The sequence below is a fragment of the Myxine glutinosa genome, chromosome 4, assembly GCF_964187855.1.
Source record: "Myxine glutinosa chromosome 4, kmMyxGlut1.1, whole genome shotgun sequence".
Lineage (NCBI taxonomy): Eukaryota > Metazoa > Chordata > Myxini > Myxiniformes > Myxinidae > Myxine > Myxine glutinosa.
In genome coordinates, this window is record NC_136264.1 from 78,618,874 (window position 1) to 78,638,041 (window position 19,168).

The 19,168-nt window shown below is 41.9% G+C and overlaps 2 protein-coding genes across 2 annotated transcripts in view; one reads left to right on the forward strand and one right to left on the reverse strand.

The window, feature by feature from the left end:
• The window catches only part of LOC137424845 (putative E3 ubiquitin-protein ligase makorin-1), a 78,684-nt gene that overhangs the window by 38,030 nt on the left and 21,486 nt on the right, over positions 1-19,168 (reverse strand). The window contains exons 4-5 of the mRNA XM_078776053.1: positions 18,616-18,726; positions 14,539-14,683 (exon numbers count right to left, since the gene is read on the reverse strand). Coding sequence (XP_078632179.1) covers positions 14,539-14,683; positions 18,616-18,726 — 256 coding nt within the window. The remainder of the gene's footprint in view (positions 1-14,538; positions 14,684-18,615; positions 18,727-19,168) is intronic.
• Positions 27-19,168, forward strand: part of LOC137424863 (histone H2B 1/2-like) — a 61,718-nt gene continuing 42,576 nt past the window's right edge. Inside the window, exon 1 of the mRNA XM_068112731.2 lies at positions 27-833. Coding sequence (XP_067968832.2) covers positions 491-833 — 343 coding nt within the window. The 5' untranslated portion in view covers positions 27-490. The remainder of the gene's footprint in view (positions 834-19,168) is intronic.

Consider the following 19,168-nt stretch of genomic DNA (forward strand, 5'->3'; position numbering starts at 1 on the left):
TTTATACAATTACTTGTTTGTTCTGCAATCGCATTGGTGTGGTTTTATTATGGTTTATTAGAACTCTCAAAAGAAATCTGTCTGCCGTGTTCCCACTCCAGACTGAGGTTCACCGTAATCAGGGTTTGGGGAGGTAATACGTAACATTAGCACGAACCTTTACACCACCTTTACCACGTCCTGACATGATTTGTGGAGGGGAATACAGAATCAGAGAACCTTCACTGTTTGTCAGGTCAATGCCGATTGGTTGGGGAATTGGGTTATTTTGAGGTGGAATTCGGATCAAGAATGATACACGCCCACTTTTCATCCATCCAATGACTGAGCATTAGATTGTGTTCTCCGCCTGAAACCCTCTGTGATCCACATATTTGCATATGAACCCTTTATAAGAGGGAATCGCTCACACACGTATTCTTATTCTTATTCTTTCTCTGCAGTTTCATGCTTGGTTGTTTTGCTCTCTATTTTCTTTTCTCTACGCGTCATGCCTACGGATCAGCCCAAGCAAGTGGCAGCAAAGAAGGGTTCGAAGAAAGCCGTTTCTAAAGCGACTCGAAAGGGTCCCGGTAAACGGCGTCATCGTAGAAAGGAAAGCTACGCCATTTACATCTACAAGGTGCTGAAACAAGTTCACCCCGATACGGGTGTTTCTTCCAAAGCGATGAGCATCATGAATTCCTTCGTCAACGACATCTTTGAGCGCATCGCATCCGAAGCATGTCGTCTGGCGCATTACAACAAGCGCTCCACCATCACATCGCGGGAGATCCAGACGGCAGTGCGGCTGCTCCTTCCCGGGGAGTTGGCCAAGCACGCCGTGTCCGAAGGTACAAAGGCCGTGACCAAGTACACCAGCTCCAAGTGAGCTCGGACTCGTTTCTCGAGTTCATCTCCAAACGGCTCTTTTCAGAGCCACTCAATGTTTCTTTAATGGAGTGCGACTTTTCCTATTTGTGTCCTTCCTTTGTGAAAGAACCACGTCATGTTATCTGTAACTAGAAATGTGGTTCATATTAAAGTGCAGGTCAGGTAATCATCAGCATTATACTGAAGTAAAGAGTAGTCCTGTTAAAACTTCCTATTATTCCGTGGATAGGGTTGGTCTTTGTCATGACGACTTGGAACATAATTGATTGTGAGGTGGGTATGTATGTTGGGGAGTCGGGATCAAATTTGATGAGCGGACCAACGTTTGGGGGAGCATCGGATACAGAACAGGGGGGGGGCGTGGGGGGGAAAAGGGTAGGGTAAGATGTGGAAGAGGTAGGGAGAGCTGTTGACAGTGTGTCAGAAATTTCAGAATAGCTTGGAGAAAGGGAAGTATGGGGTGGACAAAAGGTTTGATGGTGATTGGGTGAGGAACAGAGGTGTTATTTGAGGGGAGGGGGGCAGAGTAAGGCAGAAGGTTGGGGGAGATGGAGGTGAGAATTGGAAGGGGGAAGAACTGGGGAGGACGCTTTGAGGAGGAGGAGGAGGGGTAAGGGGGGAAATGGAGGAAAAATGAGGGTGGGGAGATTTGAAGGGGAGGGGCGAGGGAGGAGTTTATGAGGGGAGGGGTTAGGGTCGAGGATTCTGAAATTTGTTGGAAAACTTGCATTTCATTATGTATGTGATAATATGAGATCATGTACGACATTTCACCCTATCAGGAAGCGAACAATATCATAAAACCATCAAAAATCGACTTTTCTAAATTTCGTGACCTTGAGGCGAAAAAGAAAAATCGAGCTCCGTGGGGCTAGACACGTGACATTGGCCGAACCAAATATCGAAACCCCTGTCAGATTCCACCAAACCCCTCGGAGAAGATGCAGCTTGAAATCGATTGCCCCCGAAAAACATCTTTTTCGGGCGTGGCTCCGCCCACAATGGGCGCAATACGCCCAGTCGACGCAGGACACAACGAGATCATGACATCAACCTCCCACCCAAGTTTCATTAAGATGGGATGATATCATCAGGTAGTTATGCTGCGGACAGACACACACAGCCAGACGCACACACATGACGAATATAGTGGTCACTTGATAACTCGTGAACCAAAAAAAACAACCCCCTAAAAAAAAAAAAAAAGCAATAAAGAAAGAAAAGTACACATACATTCAAAGTACACTGCCCCCATGCCAAATAATTAAATATTCTACAGCGCGGCATTGCCGGGGCACCTCTGGGGAGGACGCTTTGAGGCCTCTGGCGCCCGGCAATACCGGTGTACCTCAGAGAGGCTGCATTGGGAGGGAGAGGTGCACAATAATTGATTGATTAATTGTATAATTAAAATCAACAAAAGGTTATCACAAAATATTTTCTTAATCAATTGGCTAATAGCATAACTAAACCACTCGTGCTTCATCCGAAGATGTATCTTTTAGAAATTTAATAAAATAAGTCATTAATAAAAAATTAAATAATTAATTGATTAATCAATAAATAATTAATCAATAAATAATTAATCGATTAAATGATTAATCAATAAATCAAAAATATCCTTGATAGTCACATCACTTGGTCAGTCATGTCCAAATATTAGCTTCCCAGCTCAAAAGGTGCCTGAGATATTGGCAAAATGAGAGAAAATAAATAAATGATTAATAATGAAAAGAAATAAATAATAATCATTAAAAAATTAAATTATTAATCAATTCGGTCACAGAACACATAAACCACCACCATTTCATCAGAATCTGCAACTGAAAAAAAACAAGCATGACGCCTCGGTCCCCCGTCGGTGAAGTGATGAGTTGTAAAAGTGGAAGACGCAAGGCGGCCATATTGGATTTTGACGTGGCGACCCAAATTTCAACAAGTGCAGATACATTCAAAGTACACCACCCCCATGCGAAATAATTAAATATCCTACAGCGTGGCATTGCCAGGGCGCCTCAGGTGCCCGGCAATACCGCAGTGCAGCTCATTGAGGCTGCATTGGGAGGGAGAGGTGTACACTAATTGATTGATTAATTGTATAATTAAAATCAATAAAAGATTATCACAAAATATTTTCTTAATCAATTGGCTAATAGCATAACTAAACCACTAGTGCTTCATCCGAAGATGTATGTTTTAGAAATTTAATTAAATAACTCATTAATAAAAAATTAAATAATTAATTGATTAATCAATAAATAATTAATCGATTAAATGATTAATCAATAAATAAAAAATATCCTTGATAGCCACATCACTTGGTCACTCATGTCCAAATATTAGCTGCTGCGCTCAAAAGGTGCCTGAGATATTGGCCAAATGAGAAAGAAAATAAATAAATGATTAATAATGAAAATAAATAAATAATAATCATTAAAAAAATTAAATTATTAATCAATTCGGTCAGAGAACACATAAACCACCACCATTTCATCAGAATCTGTAACAAAAAAAATAAAATTTTTTAGTCATTAATCGAATAATTAAATAATTAATTGATTAATTAATAAATCAAAAATAGTGTTTGCAGTCAAATCTCCTGGTCATTGGCATGTCCAAATATCAGCTTCCAAACTCAAAAGGTGCCTGAGTTGATGGTCAGAAGAGAAAGGAAATTTGATTAATTAAATAAGTACTTAATTAATCGCTAATAATTAAATAACTCCTCAATTAATTGATTCATCAAAAAACAAACAAGTACAGATACATTCAAAGTACACCGCCCCCTTGCCAAATAATTAAATATCCAAAAGCGCGGCATTGCCGGGGCGCCTCCGGCGCCCGGCAATACCGCAGTGCAGCTCATAGAGGCTGCTTTGGGAGGGAGAGGTGCACGCTAATTCATTGATTAATTGTATAATTAAAATCAATAAAAGATTATCACAAAATATTTTCTTAATGAATTGGCTAAAAGCATAACTAAACCACTCGTGCTTCATCCGAAGATGTATCTTTTAAAAATTAAATTAAATAAGTCATTAATAAAAAATTAAATAATTAATTGATTCACCAATAAATAATTAATTGATTAAATGATTAATCAATAAATCAAAAATATCCTTGATAGCCACATCACTTGGTCACTGTCATGTCCAAATATTAGCTTCCCAGCTCAAAAGGTGCCTGAGATATTGGCGAAATGAGAAAGAAAATAAATAAATGATTAATAATGAAAATAAATAAATAATAATCATTAAAAAAATTAAATTATCAATCAATTCGGTCACAGAACACATAAACCACCACCATTTCATCAGAATCTGTAACTGGGGATTTTTTTTTTTTTAGTAATTAATCGAATAATTAAATAATTAATCGATTCATTGATAAATTGATTAATCAATAAATCAAAAATATCCTTGATAGCCACACCATTTGGTCACTCATGTCCAAATATTAGCTTCTGAGCTCAAAAGGTGCCTGAGATATATATTGGCCAAATGAGAAAGAAAATAAATAAATGATTAATAATGAAAATAAATAAAGAATGATCATAAAAAAATTAAATTATTAATCAATTTGGTCAGAGAACACATAAACTACCACTATTTCATCAGAATCTGTAACTTTAAAAAAAAAAAATTTGGGTCATTAATCGAATAATTAAATAATTAATCGATTAATTGATTAATTAATAAATCAAAAATATCCTTTGCAGCCAAATCACCTGGTCATTGGCATGTCCAAATATCAGCTTCCTAACTCAAAAGGTGCCTGAGTTAATGGTCAGAAGAGAAAGGAAATTTGATTAATTAAATAAGTACTTAATTAATCGCTAATAATTAAATAACTCCTCAATTTATTGATTAATCAAAAAAAAAAAACTACAGTTTTTGACAAAGGACTTGCTCACTATTGTGCCGAAATTTCAGCTTCCTAGCTCAAAGGATGGCTGAGATATCGTCCGGACAAACAAACAAGAAAGAAAACAAGAAAGAAAACAAACAAGAAAACAAACAAACAAACAACCAGAGTGAAAACTGAGTACTCTCTTTCAGCATGCGTCACTGCCGAGCCCCCTTCGGTGCCCGGCAATGACGATTTGCAATGCCTGGAGATGGCACAGGAAAGGAGCGGTGTACAACAAGTACACATACATTCAAAGTACACGGCCCCCATGCCAAATAATTAAATATCCTACAGCGCGGCATTGCCGGGGCGCCTCGGGCGCCCGGCAATACCGCAGTGGAGCTCATAGAGGCTGCATTGGGAGGGAGAGATGTACATCTAATTGATTGATTAATTGTATAATTAAAATCAATAAAAGATTATCACAAAATATTTTCTTAATCAATTGGCTAATACCATAACAAAACCGCTTGTGCTTCATCCGAAGATGTATCTTTTAGAAATTTAATCAAATAAGTCATTAATAAAAAACTAAATAATTAATTGATTAATCAATAAGTAATTCATCGATTAATCAATAAATAATGAATCGATGAAGTGATTAATCAATTAATCAAAAATATCCTTGATAGCCACATCACTTGGTCACTGTCATGTCCAAATATTAGCTTCCCAGCTCAAAAGGTGCCTGAGATATTGGCCAAATGAGAAAGAAAATAAATAAATGATTAATAATGAAGATAAATAAATAATAATCATTAAAAAATTAAATTATCAATCAATTCGGTCACAGAACACATAAACCACCACCATTTCATCAGAATCAGTAACTAGGGGAAATTTTTTTTTTTTAGTAATTAATCGAATAATGAAATAATTAATCGATACATTGATTAATTGATTAATTAATAAATCAAAAATATCCTTGATAGCCACATAACCTGGTCACTCATGTCCAAATATTAGCTTCTGAGCTCAAAAGGTGCCTGAGATATTGGCCAAATGAGAAAGAAGATAAATAAATGATTAATAATGAAAATAAATAAATAATAATCATTAAAAAATTAAATTATTAATCAATTCGGTCAGAGAACACATAAACCACCACCATTTCATCAGAATCTGTAACTTAAAAAAACAAAAATTTGTCATTAATCAAATAATTAAATAATTAATCGATTAATTGATAAATTGATTAATTAATAAATCAAAAATATCCTTTGCAGCCAAATCACCTGGTCATTGGCATGTCCAAATATCAGCTTCCTAACTCAAAAGGTGCCTGAGTTAATGGTCAGAAGAGAAATGAAATTTAATTAATTAAATAAGTACTTAATTAATCGCTGATAATTAAATAACTCTTCAATTAATTGATGAATCAAAAAACAAAAAATACCCTTTTTGACAAAGGACTTGCTCACTATTGTGCCAAAATTTCAGCTTCCTAGCTTAAAGGATGGCTGAGATATCGTCCGGACAAACAAACAAGAAAGCAAGAAAGCAAGAAAGAAAACAAGAAACCAGAGTGAAAACTGAGTACTCTCTTTCAGCGTGCGTCACTGCCGAGCCCCCTTTGGTGCCCGGCAATGACGATTTGCAATGCCTGGAGATGGCATAGGAAAGGAGCGGTGTACAACAAGTACACATACATTCAAAGTACACCGCCCCCATGCCAAATAATTAAATATCCTACAGCGCGGCATTGCCGGGTCGCCTCCGGCGCCCGGCAATACCGCAGTGCAGCTCATTGAGGCTGCATTGGGAGGGAGAGGTGTACACTAATTGATTGATTAATTGTATAATTAAAATCAATAAAAGATTATCACAAAATATTTTCATAATCAATTGGCTAATAGCATAACTAAACCACTAGTGCTTCATCCGAAGATGTATCTTTTAGAAATTTAATTAAATAAGTCATTTATAAAAAATTAAATAATTAATTGATTACTCAATAAATAATATTAATCGATTAATCAATAAATAATTAATAGATGAAATGATTAATCAATAAATCAAAAATATCCTTGATAGCCACATCACTTGGTCACTGTCATGTCCAAATATTAGTTTCCCAGCTCAAAAGGTGCCTGAGATATTGGCCAAATGAGAAAGAAAATAAATAAATAATTAATAATGAAAATAAATAAATAATAATCATAAAAAAATTAAATTATTAATCAATTTGGTTAGAGAACACATAAACTACCACTATTTCATCAGAATCTGTAACTAAAAAAAAAAAAATTTTTTTGTCATTAATCGAATAATTAAATAATTAATCGATTAATTGATTAATTAATAAATCAAAAATATCCTTTGCAGCCAAATCACCTGGTCATTGGCATGTCCAAATATCAGCTTCCTAACTCAAAAGGTGCCTGAGTTAATGGTCAGAAGAGAAAGGAAATTTGATTAATTAAATAAGTACTTAATTAATCGCTAATAATTAAATAACTCCTCAATTTCTTGATTAATCAAAAAAAAAAAATACTGTTTTTGACAAAGGACTTGCTCACTATTGTGCCGAAATTTCAGCTTCCTAGCTGAAAGGATGGCTGAGATATCGCCCAGACAAACAAACAAGAAAGAAAACAAGAAAACAAGAAAGAAAACAAGAAACCAGAGTGAAAACTGAGTACTCTCTTTCAGCGTGCGTCACTGCCGAGCCCCCTTTGGTGCCCGGCAATGACGATTTGCAATGCCTGGAGATGGCATTGGAAAGGAGCGGTGTACAACAAACAAACAAACAAACAAACAACCAGAGTGAAAACTGAGTACTCTCTTTCAGCGTGCGTCACTGCCGAGCCCCCTTCGGTGCCCAGCAATGACGATTTGCAATGCCTGGGGATGGCATAGGAAAGGAGCGGTGTACAACAAGTACAGATACATTCAAAGTACACCGCCCCATGCCAAATAATTAAATATGCTGCAGCGCGGCATTGCCGGTGCGCCTCCGGCGCCCGGCAATACCGCAGTGCAGCTCATTGAGGCTGCATTGGGAGGGAGAGGTGTACACTAATTGATTAATTGTATAATTAAAATCAATAAAAGATTATCACAAAATATTTTCATAATCAATTGGCTAATCGCATAACTAAACCACTAGTGCTTCATCCGAAGATGTATCTTTTAGAAATTTAATTAAATAAGTCATTTATAAAAAATTAAATAATTAATTGATTACTCAATAAATAATTAATCGATTAATCAATAAATAATTAATAGATGAAATGATTAATCAATAAATCAAAAATATCCTTGATAGCCACATCACTTGGTCACTCATGTCCAAATATTAGCTTCCCAGCTCAAAAGGTGCCTGAGATATTGGCCAAATGAGAAAGAAAATAAATAAATGATTAATAATGAAAATAAATAAATAATAATCATTAAAAAATTAAATTATTAATCAATTTGGTCAAAGAACACATAAACTACCACTATTTCATCAGAATCTGTAACTTAAAAAAAAAATTTTTTTTCGTCATTAATCGAATAATTAAATAATTAATCGATTAATTGATTAATTAATAAATCAAAAATATCCTTTGCAGCCAAATCACCTGGTCATTGGCATGTCCAAATATCAGCTTCCTAACTCAAAAGGTGCCTGAGTTAATGGTCAGAAGAGAAAGGAAATTTGATTAATTAAATAAGTACTTAATTAATCGCTAATAATTAAATAACTCCTCAATTTATTGATTAATCAAAAAACAAAAAATACAGTTTTTGACAAAGGACTTGCTCACTATTGTGCCAAAATTTCAGCTTCCTAGCTCAAAGGATGGCTGAGATATCGTCCGGACAAACAAACAAACAAACAAGAAAGCAAGAAAACAAACAACGAGAGTGAAAACTGAGTACTCTCTTTCAGCGTGCGTCACTGCCGAGCCCCCTTCGGTGCCCGGCAATGACGATTTGCAATTCCTGGAGACGGCATAGGAAAGGTGCGGTGTACAACAAGTACAGATACATTCAAAGTACACCGCCCCCATGCCAAATAATTAAATATCCTACAGCGCGGCATTGCCGGGGCGCCTCGGGCGCCCGGCAATATGGCAGTGCAGCTCATCGAGGCTGCTTTGGGAGGGAGAGGTGCACGCTAATTCATTGATTAATTGTATAATTAAAATCAATAAAAGACAAGTACAAATACATTCAAAGTACACTGCCCCATGCCAAATAATTAAATATGCTGCAGCGCGGTATTGCCGGGGCGCCTCTGGCGCCCGGCAATACCGCAGTGCAGCTCATTGAGGCTGCATTGGGAGGGAGAGGGGTACACTAATTGATTGATTAATTGTATAATTAAAATCAATAAAAGATTATCACAAAATATTTTCATAATCAATTGGCTAATCGCATAACTAAACCACTAGTGCTTCATCCGAAGATGTATCTTTTAGAAATTTAATTAAATAAGTCATTTATAAAAAATTAAATAATTAATTGATTACTCAATAAATAATTAATCGATTAATCAATAAATAATTGATGAAATGATTAATCAATAAATCAAAAATATCCTTGATAGCCACATCACTTGGTCACTCATGTCCAAATATTAGCTTCCCAGCTCAAAAAGTGCCTGAGATATTGGCCAAATGAGAAAGAAAATAAATAAATGATTAATAATGAAAATAAATAAATAATAATCAGAAAAAAATTAAATTATTAATCAATTCGGTCAGAGAACACATAAACCACCACCATTTCATCAGAATCTGTAATGTTAAAGAAAAAATTCTTTTGGTCATTAATCGAATAATTAAATAATTAATCGATTAAATGATTAATTAATAAATCAAAAATAGACTTTGCAGCCAAATCACCTGGTCTTTGGCATGTCCAAATATCAGCTTCCCAACTCAAGAGGTGCCTGAGTTAATGGTCAGAAGAGAAATGAAATTTAATTAATTAAATAAGTACTTAATTAAACGCTAATAATTAAATAACTCCTCAATTAATTGATTATTCAAAAAACAAAAAATACTGTTTTTGACAAAGGACTTGCTCACTACTGTGCCGAAATTTCAGCTTCCTAGCTCAAAGGATGGCTGAGATATCGTCCGGACAAACAAACAAGAAAACAAAAAAGAAAACAAGAAAGCAAGAAAACAAACAACCAGAGTGAAAACTGAGTACTCTCTTTCAGCGTGCGTCACTGCCGAGCCCCCTTCGGTGCCCGGCAATGACGATTTGCAATGCCTGGAGATGGCATAGGAAAGGAGCGGTGTACAACAAGAAAACAAGAAAGCAAGAAAACAAACAACCAGAGTGAAAACTGAGTACTCTCTTTCAGCGTGCGTCACTGCCGAGCCCCCGTCGGTGCCCGGCAATGACGATTTGCAATGCCTGGAGATGGCATAGGAAAGGAGCGATGTACAACAAACAAACAAACAAACAACCAGAGTGATAACTGAGGACTCCCTTTCAGCGTGCGTCACTGCCGAGCCCCCTTTGGTGCCCAGCAATGACGATTTGCAATGCCTGGAGATGGCATAGGAAAGGAGCGGTGTACAATTAAATAATCACTCACGTGCTCAAGCAAATCATGAGTACCAGTTCACTGGTAATTCCCTGTGTGTCGCAAGAGGCGACTAACAGGGTTGGCGGCAGGAAGGGCATCCGGCCATAAAACATCGCTTCAAAAAGGGGACCATGGTGCCTGAAAAAGGCCAACCCCTTCTCTGCGGGGAAAAATGGCCTCCAAAGGTGGTGTGTGTGTGCAAAAATGTTTTTATGCATTCGAATGCACGAGGTACAGTGTTGCGCACAAATGTCGAAGCAGGTCACATATTCTGAACTGCGAATGTGCAGATACCACGAATGTCGAAACCAAGAATATCAGGGTTTTACTGGACATAGTCAAGGCTCATGGAAGAGCCAGTACACTGAATGGATCAGGACGTAACAGACAAAAACAGGACGCAAAACATGCATGCATGGTGTGGACAAAATGGATACAAAAGGAAACCTCAAGGAGGGAAAACCAGGAAATTTGGAAGGAGGACGGATTTGGGTAGGGTTAACAAGGGTAGAAAAGATTATCGTTTTGGATTGGGATGGTGGTGAACAGCTATCTTGAAGACCTAGAGGGAAGAATGAGATTGAAGGCGATGTGATAGTTGATTACACAGGTGGGGAAGAGGAACAAACGAGTGAAGGTGAGCAGTGATCCTGGAATTAGGTCGTTCCACCAGAAGGGGGGTTGATGGTGGACCATTTGAGCCCTGCAGAAACCTGGGGATTGGAGAGGACAAAGCATGCAAAGAGGTCATGGTTCATGAAGGTCATGGTTCCCAAAGCATCAAGCTGAGCAAGATGTGAGGCAAGGGAGACAGCCCCGAGGGGAGACCAGTGCTCCATAAAGCTGCAGATAAAGGCCTTTTTGGTGGATAGGAATTCAAGTGTGCCAAGGAAGGAATTTGTACGATGGAGGATGCCCAGTCGACGGCTGGCTTTGGAGGGCATCTTTGAAAGATGGTTTGGCCAAGAAAGATCATGGCTGATAGTGAGACCCAGGAGTTTGAATAACTGACCTTCCTGAAGAGGATGGTTAAGAAAGTAGAACGGAGGGTTTTCCAGACGGTCCTTTCAGAGAGAGATTTGTCAAGATTGAAAGATATATTGCTAGTGTTTGACCAGCTTGGGGGTTTTTTTTTTCATGGTCTGAAGAGAGGGAAAAGGCTGCAACCTACCTGTCCGAAGGATGAGGAATGTCAAGTCACGGCAGAGGGTGGAGTCATCAGCACATAGATAGAGGATTTTCCAGAGTCAGATCATTGATAAAGATCATAAATGAGACTGGGGCCAGAACATTGCCTTGGGGCACTTCAGCCTTGATAGGGAGAGGAGATGAAAGGATTCTGTTAAGTGCCACATTTTGGCAACAAAAATAGATGAAGTCGGTAAGCCATGTCATAGGTAGAAGTCGGTAAGCCATTTGTCGAGTTGTTCTTGGATGTCATAGGTAGAGAGTCTGGAGAGTAAGGCAGGATGCCAGACTGTATCAAAAGCACAATATATGTCCAGAGAGATGGCCCTGGTCTTATGTCTAACCTGAATGGCCTCCATCCATTCTTGAGTGAGCAGAAGCAGCATGTCCAAGGAGTGACCTGGTCCAAAACCAAATTGGTGACCTGAGATAAGGTTGTTGGAGAAAAGGAAGGATTTCATTTCAACTGTGATGATGGATTCCATGACCTTGATGATTGGAAGCAAGCCGATAGGTTTGTAGATGAGGGGACCTGTTTTTGCACATTTTTATGTAGTGCATTGATCTTGTTGGATTTCCAAGCAGATGGAAGATGACCTAGCACAAATGATGGGGTGAATACAGCAGAGAGGAGATGTGTAAGAGCAGCATTCAGCAGAACAGGCTTTTAGGACACATGAGCTGATGCAGTCTGTTCCAGTTGCAGAGTCAGAGTCGAGGGTTAATATAACCTTCTCCACCTTCTCAGGTGCAAAAGACAGTCCAGGAGCAGTTGGGTATGACAGGGAAGAGTGAGGGGTTGGGAACACAAGATTTGGAAGTGAACACAGAATTGAGGCATTCAGCCTTCTCACAAGCAATGTCTGCTGTGGTGCCATTTGAAGAGAGGAAAGGGATGGAAGAGTGGCATACTCCAGAGATAGACTTAACAAGATGCCACCAGGTTTTAGAGGAGGTAGACAAGTTTGAAAGTTCATTCTTGACCTTGGACAGATGTTGCTTTCTGGTCCTCCTGCGAGTGCACACACTGGTTGCGGGATTTTTGGAATGCACTGGGATTGTCTTCGGTTGGATTTGCCATCCAGGTAGAGAAGGCAAGTTGTTTCAGAGCAATTGCCTCATCACAGGGTTCAGTGTACTATGGACGGGAAGAAAGGGAGGATAACTGAAGACGAGATGGGATGAATCTGTGCTTGAGAGAGAGCAGGTTTCTGTGGAAGAATCGGCTGAGTTAACATCAGGGCCAGTAGATATGGGAGACCAGTCCTGAAGAGACATGGCTGCTTGAGTGAAATGCCAGACTTGCTGGCACTGAGGCAGTTCTCTGAGAACAGATAGAGAGATGCTGACTTTTACAAGCACATGATCAGATGAATGAATTGGAGCAGAGGAAGAGCAGGACACATTTACAGGAAAGTTAGTCACCACCAAGTACAGAAGGCAGGATTTGGCATTTGGAGAAATCTGGGTTGGAAAGTTTACAGACTAAGTCAGTCCCATGGAGTCACAGAAGTCCTTTGCTGAAGTGCCATGGCTTGTGAAAGAGGTACTAAGGCCCAGCCAAGTTGCATGGTGACAAATGAAATTGCCACATATGAGGAAGAGGGGGGAAAAAGCGGACACGTGCCAAGATGCGGGGCGGGGGTGGAGTCTATTGGCCTGAGGAAGCTCGCTGTGAAGTGGGTGAAACATCGCCAGAGACTGGGTCTGTTCTTGCTTATTACTTGAATTCGCAGAGCAGAACTAGTTACTTTTTTGCTTGGATGCACCTTCAAAATGGATAATCCCAACCACCCCGATCTTATACCATATATGTATATTCTTACGTTTATGGGTGGTAGGTGAAAGAATACCGAAGGAGCGATAGGATTGTATAATTAGTAACAAGGACCGTGTGACACGTCGGAGAAATTTCGCATGAGGGGTGGTGCAGTGCTAATTAGTGGTAGGGTTTAAGGGTAACTTTCCCCAGTGTGTGCTTACCCTCTGTAACTTTCCCCTAATGTTTTTGCTGACAAGGCCGGCCATGTAAAACACCTTTAAATTACACCAACTGCCAACTACAAGCCAAGCAGGTTCCAGGATTAAGTCCCGCCCCCACGGACCGAATAAGGAAAATGCCCCGGCCGCGAGAGGCAAAGAATCAGGGGGTGGAGAGGAGGGCCGGCAGGTCACACTCCGAGGGACACGATTGGGCCATAGGACGTGGGCGGGGCAAACTGGGAGGGAAACTACACGATTTCCTACAGAGAGTGAACAGGAGGAGGTCACTCTCTCTGCTCAGACAAGAAGGCTGCACAATCTTTGACCTTGGTGTGCTGACTGAGTTGGGTGCGTTTTGGAGAGCAAGGAGCTCTTGGCAGCGTGGGTGGTGGTGGAGAGAGGGTTTCACCTGTCGGACTCACCAGGGAGCAGTGTTGTGCTTGCCCAGGCAGTGGTGGATGAAGGAGGCAGTCCTCAGGAGCTTGCCACAGGCTCAATAGTGAGAGCCATCTACGTGCGGCACTGCCACCATTTTGATCTTCCCGTGAGGGAGGCTTTAAGCATTGAGCTTCAACGGCCACCAACATCCTAAAAGGTTTCATTTTGAGGCCAAAGTAAGTGCCGGCACGAAAAGGACATTTTATTTTAGTTTATCTTTCCTCTGTGTGTTTTTGAGTCAGTATGTGGAGGGTCCACACAAGTATAATTTTAGTTTACCTCACCTTTCATTTTCATTCCGTGATTTATTTTCATTAAATTATTTGATTGTTGAATTTATTGTTGTGTTTGCACGTTTCGAGGTTTCAGTATAGATCTGTGTGCTTTGTGTAGACAAACGCTCCGTGTCTCTTCTTTCCCCGTGCGCGCCATAACTGTCAAAAGATCGAAGTTCACCTCAGGAGTTAAAGCAGTTCGGCTATTCGTCCAAGGCTGGTCTTAACTAGCTACGTACACGACAATATATTTCACTTAATTTTGCCATCCAAGACAGACTAGTCATCGTCTCAACCTTGTGCTTTGGTAATGTTGACAAAATAAGATGCAGAACTCACGCGCACTCGGCCCTCGGATGAGTGCTGCTTGCGAGGTGGTTGCCTTTCTTCCTTGCGTCCATCCGGGTATGCGTGCATGTAGAAGCAACTACTGCCGAATGGACATGAACCTTTGCCTTGATCAAAGTACCGACAAGCTTTATTCCTGCACAACGTATGGCAACAAGCAGAAAGAGTTAACACCATCATTTTCAGTAAAGGTACATCTATATTACAATAATAATAATAATAATAATTCATTTATTTTGTATAGCGCTTTTCCAGAAGCCCAAAGGCGCTTTGACAGAGTGCAAAACATAATGCATAACAATACATGAAAACAACAATTGCAAAAAGACAAGAATCAATAGGGAAATATTTAAAGCAAAAGGAGGGAGAAGGAGAAGAGATAGTCAGGGGTTAAATGCTGTGGGTTGAATGTTGAATGCAGTGTTGAACAGGTAGGTCTTTAGTGATGTTTTGAATGTGGTGAGTGAGGAGGAGTCTCTGATGGTGTGAGGTAGTGAGTTCCAGAGGGTGGGAGCATCGATGGAGAAGGCCCTGTCCCCCCAGGATCTGAATTTGGTCCGGATGGGGGGGGGGGTCAGGAGGTTGGTACCAGCAGAGCGGAGGTTACGGGTGGGAGTGTGTCTGGAGAGGAGGTCAGCCAGGTAGGATGGGGCCAGGTTATGGAGGGCTTTGTAGGTCAAGAGGAGGATTTTATACTGGATTCTCTGGGGGATGGGGAGCCAGTGAAGCTTGTAAAGGACGGGGGTGATGTGGTCACGGGTCCGGGAATGGGTGAGTAGACGGGCAGCGGAGTTCTGAATGTATTGGAGTTTATTGGTGATTATTGAGGGTGAACCATAGAGGAGGCTGTTGCAGTAGTCCAGACGGGAGGTGATGAAGGCGTGGATGAGGGTTTCTGCAGCCGTGGAGGAGAGGGATGAGCGGAGACGGGCAATGTTTTTCAGGTGAAAGAAGGCTGACTTTGTGATCTGTTTAGTGTATTTGTCGAAGGAGAGGGTTTGGTCAAAGATGACGCCAAGATTCCGGATGTGAGGGGAGGTGGATACTGGGATACCGTCGATGTTGAGGGCAAAGTTATGGGTGGATTTTGTGAGCGTTTTCGGGCCAATGATGATTATTTCAGATTTATCACAGTTAAGCTTGAGGAAGTTGATTTGAAGCCAGGATTTTATTTCAGTGATGCAGTTTGTCAGGATAGAGTGGGTGTCAGTGGAGATGGACTTGGTGGAGATGAAAAGCTGGATGTCATCGGCGAAGCAGTGGAATTGGAGACCATGACGGCGGATTAAGTGACCGAGGGGGGACAGGTAAAGGATGAAGAGGAGGGGGCCAAGAACTGAACCTTGGGGGACACCTTGGGGGAGGGGAGCAGTGGGGGATTTGCAGTTATTGATGGAGATGAACTGGCGTCTGTCAGAGAGGTATGATTTAATCCAAGAGAGGGCAGTGCCGGTAACGTTAAAGGTGGATTCAAGTCGGGTGAGGAGGATGGTGTGATCGATGGTGTCAAAGGCAGCGCTGAGGTCGAGGAGGACGAGAATGTTGAGGTTGCCAGCGTCAGAGGAGAGGAGAAGGTCGTTGGTGATTTTGAGGAGAGCAGTTTCAGTACTGTGGTTGGAGCGGAATCCGGATTGGAATGTTTCATTCAGGTTATTGGCAGAGAGGTGATGTTTGAGTTGAGTGGCTACAGCGCGTTCCAAAACTTTTGACAGAAAGGGTAGGTTGGAGATGGGTCTGAAGTTGTTTAGGGTGTCAGGGTTTAGACCAGGTTTTTTTAGAATGGGGGTAACAGCAGCAATTTTGAGGGAAGGTGGGACGATGCCTGCAGACAGGGAGGAGTTTATTGTTGCAATGATAAGTGGAGAGAGAGCAGGGAGGGAGGCCTTGACAAAGCTGGAGGGGATGGGGTCAAGAGTGCAGGTGGCAGTTTTCATTCCTATGAGGAGTTCAGAGAGGTCAGTAGGGGAGATTGGGGAGAACCGAGACAGGGGATGGCAGGACAAGGGGGGGCAGGTGGTTGGAGGGGGAGCGGGTGCGGCGGTGGTCAAGCTGTTGTAGATGTTGTCAATTTTGCGTTGGAAGAAAGAGAGGAAGGAGATGCAGTTGTCTACTGTGAATGACTGGGTGGTGGTGTTCAGGGGGCGGAGGAGTTTGTTTATTGTCGAGAAGAGTGCTTTTGGGTTTCCGGAGCCAGAGTGGATAATTTGAGAGTAGTAGGCGGAGCGGGCGCGGGAGAGGGCATCTTTGTAGTGTTGTAGGTGGTCCTTGTAGGCTTGGGAGTGAACTGTGAGACCTGTTTTATTGCGGAGTCTTTCAAGTTGGCGAGCATGAGTTTTCATCAGGCGGAGTTCAGGGGTAAACCAGGGAGCAGAATGGGTGAAAGAAACTGTTTTGGTTTTTACAGGCGCAAGCTGGTCAAGGCAGGAGGAGAGAGTGTGGTTGTAGTAGTCAGTGAGGTCGGAAGGGGTGTGGAGGTCAACGAAGGGAGAAGTGGACATTTTTTCAGAGAGGGTGGATGAGAATGAGGTAGGTGAAAGAGCGTTTAGCTTACGGAAGTTGATAGTGCGATAATGTCTTGGTGTTGGGGTGGGGATGTTGATGGTCATAGTGATAGCTAAGTGGTCAGAGAGGGTGAGGTCGGAGCCAGAGAGATGGTGCAAAATTAATCCAGTGGAGCAGACAAGGTCCAAAATGTGACCACGGATATGGGTAGGAAAGTTGACATGTTGAGTGAGGTTAAAGCAGGTGAGTAAATCAGTGAAGTCAGTGGTTATTGTGGAGTCAGTGGAGTCCATGTGGATATTGAAATCACCAAGGAGGAGGATTGAGGGGGAGAGGGAACATAGCTGGGTCAGAAAGTAGGAGAAGTCAGACAGGAATGATGGGTGTGGTTTGGGAGGGCGGTAGACGACAGCCATGACTGACTGCGTGCGACCAGAGAGTTTAAAAGCCAGGTGTTCAAATGATGAGGATGAGGCGATGGGGATGAGGCTGGTCCTGATGTCTTGACGGTGGATAACGGCAATTCCACCACCTCCGCCCTCCGAGCGTGGTTTATTGACGTAGGAATATCCATTGGGTGTGGTGAGGTTGAGTGTGTAGTAGTCCAGAGGTTGTTGCCAGGTTTCGGTGAGACAGAGAAAGTCCAGTTTGTTATCCAGGATGTAGTAGTTCAGGATGAGGCATTTGTTGTTGAGGGACCGGGTGTTGAACAGGGTGAGCTTGATGTTGTTTTGAACAGCAGGGATGAATTCAGGTGATTTAGCCAGGGTTCGTAGGCAGGAGGTGCAATTGTGTGCGTTGCTGTGACCAGGTGCGCTGGGACGAAGAGTGAGAGTGCGCTGAGCCGACCAGAGGACGGGGATGGAGTTACCTGATTGTAAATATACAAACTTACGACCGGAGCCACGGTGAATGTACCTGGGTTGTCGGAGGAGTCCATTTGATTTGATGGCAGAGATGCATGATGGGGTGGAGCCGGTATTGAGCAGAAGGAGCCTTGCGGCGGAGTACCGCAGAGCCATGCCAGGCAGGAGCGGAGAGACGAGACGGGGCCAAGGTTGAGGAGGTGAAACAATGGTCCCAACCCACGGGAGCGGGCCCGAGGAAACGAAGGAGCCAGGTAGGTGAAGCCAGGAGCAGAGCCGGGACCAAGCAGAGGGCAGGCAGGAGCAAAGAGACGATCACGAGGCCAAGGTTGATCACGGCAAAGCGGCAAATGCAGCGGCAATCGACCGCCGCCGCTACAAATCAAGATCACGGCAGGAAACCGCCACCAAACCGCTGCAATGGTCACAACCCACGAGAGCGTGCCCGAGGAAACAGCGAGCAGGCGAAGGAGCCGGGCAGGCGAAGCAGGGAGCACAGCCGGGGCTATGCAGAGGGCAGACTCAATGGCCAAAAAATCCGCACGACCACCAAAAAAAGCAAGCAACTGACAGTGGCCCGGTCGAAGAAGCGGCGAGCATGTGACGCCTGCGTCCTCTTCATACCGGACCGGAAGTGGAAGTCCGCTTTATTTATAATCATTTTGATGATAACTCAAACCCCAAATAGTAGTAAGTTCACCCCATGGCATCTTTGTAGTTGCTGATGAGATTATCTTTCTCCTCCTTGCTGTCAAACCAGTATTCGCTGGGAATTACAAAGTCTGATGTAACACGGCACTCTGGGCAAGCCCTGAAAAGCAATGAATCAAAGGGCATATTTTATGTCATTAGCAAAGAACTCGTCCTTATGGACAGGTTAATTCGCCCACTTTTAATACACGGATAATTTGCGTCCCCTCCCCACACTAAACTCTGAACCAGAGGGGCTAGGAAATTTATTTTAAATCAATGAAAGGCCTCCCATGCATATCCCGAGTACAACCACCAGTTTTCAATTCATTTTTATGCCTCCGCCCCCGAAGGTGGCCGGAGGCATTATGTTTTCGGGTTGTCCATCCGCCCGTCCGTACAGGCTAAACCTCGTTTTTCTCAGCAACCACATGTCCGATTGAGACGAAACTTCCAGGGTAGAAGTGACACCCATGCAGAATGTTTTTAGGATAATTGGGATGTCACAGGTCACGTGGTATGGCAGCCATCTTGGAATAAACGCAAATAATTAAAAAATTATT